This window comes from Symphodus melops, assembly GCF_947650265.1.
Source record: "Symphodus melops genome assembly, chromosome: 9".
Classification (NCBI taxonomy): domain Eukaryota; kingdom Metazoa; phylum Chordata; class Actinopteri; order Labriformes; family Labridae; genus Symphodus; species Symphodus melops.
Window position 1 is genome coordinate 659401 of NC_136699.1, and position 9177 is coordinate 668577.

General features: G+C 47.4%; 1 protein-coding gene across 1 annotated transcript; it reads right to left on the reverse strand.

Annotated features, from left to right (window-relative positions):
* Window positions 1-210: 210 nt before the first annotated feature.
* spon2b (spondin 2b, extracellular matrix protein) lies at window positions 211-5872 on the reverse strand. The gene is given in 8 exon segments (XM_079352800.1): window positions 211-686; window positions 688-780; window positions 786-844; window positions 2642-2828; window positions 3061-3252; window positions 4218-4441; window positions 4559-4820; window positions 5724-5872. Coding segments are annotated over 7 exon segments (1011 nt in total). The 5' UTR covers window positions 4794-4820; window positions 5724-5872; the 3' UTR covers window positions 211-665.
* Between the last annotated feature and the right edge of the window lie 3305 nt (window positions 5873-9177).

The window sequence follows — 9177 nt, forward strand, 5'->3', positions numbered from 1 at the left end:
AGTCATAATGAACTGCAGGCAAACACACGTGTGTGTGTGATCCTCCCAACAGTCAAACTGAGTCCAGATAAAACAGCATCTTTACAACCCTCAAACAATGATTTCATAAGAGTGTCTGACACAGGGGTCCCCAAACTGTGTTCTCTGAGGGCCTCATATCTGACGAGGGGCCAAAGTCTGTATGTCAAATAACACATCCTGTGTGTGTGTGTGTGTGTGTGTGTGTGTGTGTGTGTGTGTGAAAGAGTTACTATTTAAGTTAATAATAGTTCATAAAAATAGCTAACAGCTAAAAATCATTTTAAAAGCTAAACTTTTATAGGCCTATGATAATAAAGAATATATATATTACATTTTTAATTTTCCAAATGTATTTGGGTAATTTTTCTGGGGGCCGTATGTGGCCCCCGGGCCGTAGTTTGGGGACCACTTGTCTAACAGCTCCTCTCTAGTGCCGACAGATTTGCCAATGTGGCTATAAGTCAGTTGTTTCTGCAGAGGCGAGCGGGGAGTCCGGCTCGTCGTGTTTACACCTCGTGTGATTTCATGGCGGATCTTTTACTGTTGCTCTTCCGTCTTCTCCCTTTCCTGCCTTTCCTCCCTTTCCTCGCCGTGGACTCCTTCTTCTCCCTCCTCTCCTTCCTCTCCCTCTTTTCCTGGCCTAGTCATAAACAGTTGTCGGGGGAAGCACTTCCTCTCCTCCTCCAGCAGGGGGCAGACTGTTCCACTGTTGGCCGGGTGCATGAGGACGTAGCGTGTGCGGTGCTGCACGCCTGAGTCTCACACTTGCCTTTGCACAGGCCCCACGGGGACCAGACGGACACCTCACAGTCCAGAGGGGTATCTGCAGGGAGAGGAACACTTTCTTTATTTCTCTGAAGTTAGTTGTTTTTTTTGCATCTGCGTGCCTCGCCAGCTTTTTGAGTGTAATGTTTTCATTACTTTGAAGCAGCGAATGGTTTTAATTTCCTTTTAAGGGCTTGGACAGAGTTTAGCTGGATTAGTCATTTTCAGGGGAAATCACTGCTCTCACTTCAGTTTAAACACTTATTAAAGACTTCACAGAGCATGAGTGAACCAGTTTCTTCTTATTTTGGCATCGTGTCGCTGTTGTTTTATTCGTTCACTGAGTGACTTGTTGCTGAGTGAGCTTGCTGTCATTTAATGAGTCAAGTGCAGGAGTTTCCTCAGCTGTAATAGAGGGGAAATGAATTGCCTCATCTTTGCTTCCTCTTCTCCCGCACTCAGAACTTTCTGGGCTACCTCAGCAAACCAGGTCGTGCACTTGTGCACCCCTGATAAGTTTTGCAGACGAGGATGTCGTGAAGAGTAGAAAAACAGACGGATGGAAGTCGGGGAGGAAGCGGAGCGCGTGTGCACCGCCGGATGGAGTCATGGAACAAGAAAGTTCAACTTGTGTGTCCTTTAAGGACGAAGTGAAGCATGAAGCTTGGGTCATTTGATTTCAACGCGGTGACTCAACCGAAAGGAAGATGGTTGTTCATCTGTCATGAAAGTGGTCTCTCCCTCTCGAGTCGTGAGGAGAAGACATCAGAGACACGGACGGATCAGCGGAGGGAAACTTAAACAGATGGAGCGGTTGGACGGAGCGCTGGGATCAAGGCGGGAAATCCCAGCAGATATTTGGCCCCTCTGTACTGTTTGTTGGGTCAGTTGCCATGGGAACGGACCTGCATTCTGGGATGCTGACTCGAGCTCTGACACTCGCTGTGAACACTGACTCTGATTACCGCAGACTCAGCTGGACTGCCAGGTTGACACGCTATCTGTTCCCCTCGAACAAAAAGTCATCTGGTTAGATATTTTGTGGTGGATTCTGTTCTTCATAAAATCTCATTTTCCTCTCCATAACATGTTGAAGATAATAAGTCACCAACACAGTTTATTTGACTTCTGTGTTTGGCTTCACTTGCTTTCACCCTAAATGCCTCTGCAGTCGTTTTTATTTTACCATGACCCACTAATGAGCAAAGCAGGGAGTCTTAAATGTTTACAGTCTAACATTAAGGAAACCAGCTTCCCCTCATGGATCAGGACCCTGTTAAAACGTCTTCATCCCAATTCAGGGGTCACGACCCAAACGTGACTGTACATAATCTGTACATAATCCCTTCAAGGTTTTCTTCAAATGCTTTTTTTTTTTTTTCGTTTTCTCAGTCTTTAATTTTCCTGCCGTTTCACCGGAGCCCAGATGTGCCCGTGGCGTTCTTCTTCTTCTTCTGATGCCCCGCCCTCACGTGGTTTCTCGGTGTCTGGTTGGATATAATTGACTGTGTGTGTGTGTGTGGGCCCTGTAATGGTTCCCAAATGTGCAGAGTCGAGTCAGCTAAAGACCAAAGCGTGCACGTACACTCCCTCTGTGCTCTTATCAGTGCAGGTCGAGAGGACGTTTAAGTTTTGCAAGAAATTCTTTTCCACAATTATCCTGCTGACCCACATGGTTGCTAAATGTCGGGGCTTTGCAAGGTCTTCTGGGAAGGCACGGCATTTGGCAATCAAACCCCGAAGCTAACTGATTCTGTACTTTAAATATTGGATATAAATCAGGCTGTCATCGATCAAAAGGAAGACATGTTTGGAGTTGCAGTGGTTGAAGTTCCCATGATGTGTTCAGACTCACTTATTGGCGAGTCCTCGATCTCGTTCCCTGTCAGCAATAGGTCGGACTGGGTTTGCTCCTCAGGCAGGCTGACGATCTGATTGGTCTTCTTTATCTTGGTCAGCATCACCTTGGCGATGGGAGGCAGGTGCTTCAGGCGGGGGTAGAAAAAGGAGTTTGCAGGGTGGCTCGGGAAGGAAGACGTGATCTGTGGGAGGGACAAGGACTGACGGTGAATATCTGGAGATTTACGACAGACGGAAAGAAACGTCAAACGTTGAATTAACATCCTTTTAATCTTGTCAAAAGAAGACAGGAATGTTGGCAGCTAAGATTTGGATCTCTCAGATCTGACATCTCACACACATCCATTGATTGGATGTAACCTCTTCTCCGGCTGTGATTTTTGGCTTTGGATTGACGGACGATGGCCGACCCACCTGTGTGATTTTGTCCTGTGGGATGGTCTCAAAGTTGGGAGAAGAGAAAGTGAACCCGCTGTCAGTTCCTGCATCGTAAGGGAAAAGGTCCAGGGACACGTTCTCCTTCCAGTGGTCGCCGTCACACAGGTCAACTGAGTCCACGCCCACGAACCAGTCCGGGCTTGGAACCAGGCGCACGACAAACGACAGCTGCAGATAGAGGGGAGGCAGTAGACCACGGGGAGGGACAGAAGCACAGAGAGATGAGAGGTGAGGAGAGAGACGGGTGGGAAAGAAAATGGAAACGAGTTGAGTTTAACAAAGTCTGGAGTGACACTTCTCCTCGAACATCCTCAGCAGGACGATGAGCAGCTCCTGCAGAGTTTCACATCAAACGTACCGACACAGGACGGCAGGCTTCAGCTGCTTTTATCATTACATTAAAATCCCCATGAAACCAAACATCCACAGTATCTAACTGTCGTATCTCCAGCTGAAAGGGGGAGCGAACCAATCATCACATAGATAGGAGGCGGGACATAAGTTTGGGATGAATTTGACTGGACCGTTAACTTCGACAAAGAACAGTAAACGATCATGAGTGCAGGATGAGTCATCAGATGTTTGAAGGAAGAGAGAGAGCAGTAAAAATACTCAAATAATAATAATAGTAATAGTAATAATAATAATATAATAATAATAATAATAATACTTTATTTGAAAGATAATATTGATAATATTTTACTTTTACAGCATCCGACTAATGAAGCATTATGAAACTCTGCAGCTCTGATCGACAGCAGCGTGACAATTTATAACTCACAAACACTTAATATTTTTATAAATTTAAATTTAAAATTATGCTGTCTATATGCTCTCTCTCTCTCTCTCTCTCTCTCTATATATATATATATATATATATATATATATATATATATATTTAGAGAGAGAGAGAGAGAGTTTTGGCTGTAGACGCAGTCATAGTTGTGACATCAGAGAGGTGCAGTGGACGTAAAGATTTACATTTAATTTAGGTACAAAACCTTCAAACTGCCACGCTCCCTTAAAGATTTAGAAATCTGCAGCACAGGAAGAATCAACCACGACCTCGGCTAACGGAGAATCAAAGCCTCCAGACCCAAGCTGAGAGAGCAGCGGGCGTTGTAGTGACTCACATAGGAGTGTCTGGCGAAGACCTCGAACTCAGTGTTCATCTGGCCTGTGCCTCCCACAACGGCAGGAGCCGACAGGATCCCATAAACGCTCTGGATGCGTTCGCCGGCCGCCTCGACTTCCTTCAGGATGGTCCAGGCCTCGCCTTTCTCAGCGAACTCCCTCACGCCGTTGCTGGCAAACTCATTACGCTGCCAGATGTGGTAATCAGAGCTGTGAGTGACTCCTAACAGGAGAGGAGGGAAAGATGTGAGCTGAAGCAACAGGTAGGAAAGAAGTCACATTCACTGCATTAGTCCGTGTTCAGACGCAGTGCATTGTGGGGAGACCGGTTTGCACTCACCGATGAGGTTTGACCACTGTGCAGGGGGGCGGTAGATGGGATACTGTTTGGGGAAAGCAGCTTGGGTCCACTTGCCCGTAAATGTGAGCCTGTATTGGGCATTTTCTGAGGCCGTGCACACGGGGATGTCAGTCGGAACGGGCATCGAAGGAACTCCTCGGCCCAGCGTCAGCACCACGAGGAGCAGGTGGCAGAGCGCCTCGGACAGGGACAGGATGCTTCTTGTGTTATTCATGCTGATGATGAAGGACCTGAAGGAGGTCTACAACAGGCAGGAGAAAGATAACGTTAGCCTGTAGCTCTCGTCCAGCTGCAAAAATTAATTCTGAAGTCTGTCCTCTGACACTTTTACCAAATGTTTGTATAAAAGTTTTCAATGTAAGGATTTCCTTCCTTCTCGTCTTGAACACGCTCTCTTCCTCTCTCTGATTTTAAAGTCCCTTATTAGTCTTGCATCTTGCTGTTTTCTGTATCTTGTATACTTGCAGTTGTCCGCTCTGGTCCTGTACATAACAGCACTGACACAGAGAAGTTAATAAAAGGGCAGAGCATCTGCTTGAACCCCCGGTGGGGAGTGAAACCAGGGGCATGTGAGTCAGAGGGAGCAGCTTTTTTCCACTGTTGTGGAATAATAAACTCAGTTTAGGGGGGAAGGAGTGGCAAGACCAGACCTTGCATTAATTAAGAAGTAAACATCCACAGTTTGTTTTTTGTTATTGCTGTAGTTACAGCCTGGGGGGGGGGGGGGGGGGGGGGGGGGGTCATACGAAGCAAGCTTCACTTGAACTCTTCTGTTTTATCTTTCTCTTCTGACCTTGTGATTTTAAAGAGACCTGTCGTTACCTCATGGGACACGCATGCTTTTTTTTTTTTTTTTTAAATAAATTCATATAAAGGGTAAGCACATATATGCAGTTATACTTTATGTCTGAATAATGTTGATATTATTGAAAGTCCTGCAGAGTGTTAACATGCAAACATGCATCAGACGGAGGGTCCACACAGGAGTCACTTTACTTTCTTTAAATATAACACACTGAGTTCTTCTCTCTCATGTAGTGATGAATGCACACGCATACTCTGTGAGACAGCTGTCAGTCGCCCTGCTTTAACGGCGTGCTCCCCTGCGGTGGCAGGATGTAGGTGCGGTGCAGAAACTACTCACTGGTTTTTTTGCTCGGGGGGTTCCGGATGAGTGAGGGCTGGAGGTGAAGAGAAGGGGAGAGGAGAGCGATGGATGTGGCTGTCTGGAAGAAAGACTGCAAGGCTCCAAGTCCTCTTTCGCCTATTTATGTCCTCCACGAGCTTCACCCCCCCCCCTCCCTCCTCTCCCCCTTTTTTAACCCTTTCTTTCCTCCTGTCTGTTCCCTTCCCCTCCCCCCTCTTGCTCCACCCCCCTTCATTTTTTTTCACTTTCAATCCCTGTGATTGTCAATGACTTCCCTGCCCCCTTCATGCCCTTTGACTTTGGCTCTTCCTCCTCATCTCCTCCTCCTCGCTCTCCTACACTTTTTAAGAAGCCCATTAGCTGCCTAATGTGTTCAGCAGGGGTGGATGCTCCTCCAGGGGTCTTGTGCTGCTCCGTGGGTAGGGTGTCGTTTCACACTGTGAAACTGTACCTCTCTATATACCTACAAATATGACTAATGAGGCTCATAATGTGTTTCTAGAGCTCTCTAAATGTCCCTCTGTGTCGGTTTTGAGCTGCTCCTGCTCCTGCTTTTTACCTCATGTTGGACGTTATATTGCCAGTGTCACAGCTAATTTGCATAACTGCTGTGATATGTTTTTCAGGGCCTCGTAAAGTCTGAGGCATCGCTCGACAAACTGCTGGTCAGAGGTTTTAAAATACAAAGAGACAATGTGTTATTCGGCTCTGGTCGGGGCTTAGCAGAAACTCTGCACCTCCATAAATGTTCAGTATTTTATTATGAGGTTGGATGGATTCACTTCAGTTTACGTGCACCTCAGCGTTTTCTGTTCTAAACACAGATCTTTAATAATTCTCCACCTTCAATCAGCTGCTGTCTTGTAACAATTAATAAATCTAACTTGTGGAGGATTAATAAAAATGTTGACTGTTGTGTCCTGGACACAGGATGAGATTAATTATTTACCTCTCTGGTTGTAAGTGTGTGTTTCTGTGTTTGGGTGTGTTGTTTTTATCCCTCAGTTGACTTTATATTCAGGGTCGGTCATTTTCCTCCAGATCCACTTTATTAGACGTTGGTTTAAACTGTTTTTAGGTCCTGACTGAAATTAATAACTCAGGTTCTCTGAAAAAGGAACAAAGTAAATCCATCATCTGTATCAGTTTGTAAGTCTGTAAAAACTTCAACCAATGTCTGCCACGAGGTACCAATCTGATGAACCAATCACAGGCCTCCCTGTCTCCCTGCTCTCTGATGAACCAATCACAGCCTCCCTGTCTCCCTGCTCTCTGATGAACCAATCACAGCCTCCCTGTCTCCCTGCTCTCTGATGAACCAATCACAGCGTCCCTGTCTCCCTGCTCTCTGATGAACCAATCACACGCCTCCCTGTCTCCCTGCTCTCTGATGAACCAATCACAGCCTCCCTGTCTCCCTGCTCTCTGATGAACCAATCACAGCCTCCCTGTCTCCCTGCTCTCTGATGAACCAATCACAGCCTCCCTGTCTCCCTGCTCTCTGATGAACCAATCACACGCCTCCCTGTCTCCCTGCTCTCTGATGAACCAATCACACGCCTCCCTGTCTCCCTGCTCTCTGATGAACCAATCACAGCCTCCCTGTTTCCCTGCTCTCTGATGAACCAATCACAGCCTCCCTGTCTCCCTGCTCTCTGATGAACCAATCACAGCCTCCCTGTCTCCCTGCTCACACTCAAAGCTCGTCACTGATGACGGAGTTTATACTGAGAGTTGACTGACCGCTGAGTGAGACATGAGACGACGTCGTTTCTACACGATGAAGAGACGAGATGAGGTCCATTTCTGGAGCGACGGCACTCGTGCGCGTAAGTGAGGGGGCGTGGCTTTAGAGGGCTGTGTGTGTGTGTGTGTGGATCTGGGGTGTGGTTCCGTACTTCGCCTGGAGGTGGCAGACTGCACGCCGCTGACTGTGCGTGCAAACACAGCATTGTGCCAACACGCTGATTCAGCCCATGTCTAATAATTTCCACATGGTCACGTGTCTGTCGAACACAAACTAACACACACAGAAACCAGTGACCAGATTTGAAAGGATTTGACGTTATAGTCCAGTCTGCTTTCCAAAAGGGAAAGTGAACTCATCGCCACCCTGCAGCTCTTTCACGCTGAACAGAGCGGCTCTGTTTCTGACTTTATGGAGGGCAGTAGAGCAAAGCGAGCGTGAGCACGGTCAGAGCAGTTAAAGCTGCTGCTTTAGGTCACTGGGCTACAGAGTGCGTCTGAGCTAGCTTGTATAGCATGGTGTCGTGCTGAGAAAGACCACCCTTTGTATCCCTGTGTCTGCAGACATCCACACTAACACCATGTCGCTCTTCCTCTTCCTGCTCGCTCAGACCTCTGACCTTCGCCCTCCTCAGAGAGCTCGACTGTCCCACAGGGATCAATAAACCATCAAGTTACTATGAGTGACAGCGTTGGTAGTAACCCTAACACCTCACTGACATGCAGGTATTTAGAGCTTCAAGTACACAAAACAGTCTCTGCTCAAAGTCTGGGTCAACCGCGCGCACAGAGGGTGAGTTTCACAGCACAGCAGTGTGTTTGTGTTGGAGAACGGGAAGCTGTAAATGACCAGGGAAGGGAGAGAGGAGGAGAATATAGGTCAGAAAACACCAGCACGGCCCGGAGCCAGCGAGGCGAGTCAGGCACGTGTCTGCTGCAGCTGTGTCGGGAGTCGAGCATGTGGCTGCGTGTTGTGGTGGGAGGGCGGCCGTACGCTCAACATCCTAAACATTCACTGTGTTATAAATGTGGTGGTCAAACCGCCTTCTTGTGTTTCAGGTGTTCAAACCAGGGGCAAAAGTGCATCGTATATACAACCTTTTAATTTCTGTAAACCATCCTCACGCTCTGGAAAAGTGATCGATGGACGAACTCGACATAATGAGCACAACTTTTACCAATCTCAATATGAGCGAGGAGTCGAAACCGAAAGATGCATTTCCTGTCTTTGATCAGACAGGACAGGAAGTATCGTAGGATCTAGGATGGACTCTGGGGACCCAAACCCGGGTCGAGTGAGCCTAAACCGCTAGGCCACCCGTGTCCCAGTCTGGTTATAATGTAATATCAGCTTTGTGTGTATTTATGTATTTTAATTATTTATTGTATATTATGCTGAAGGACTCTCTCTCTCTCTCTCTCTCGCCCACAAACTCTCACTCAGGGGGGAGGGGGGAGGGGTGATAGATTAAACAGGCATGCTGTTGCCATGGTGATGTCAGATGTTGTCTGCTAGTTTGCGCAGGTGGAAAAGTCCTAAAGTCGGCGAGTGTGTGTGCAGCTGTACGACCTACACTTCCACCACGCCGGAAAATCACCTGACCAGTCTGGAGGGAGCGGACTGTGATTGGCTGTCAGTGTACACTGCACGCCTAATGACCCCGATGGGTCGGGATTTACCCCAGCAACCAGAGAACACGAGTGC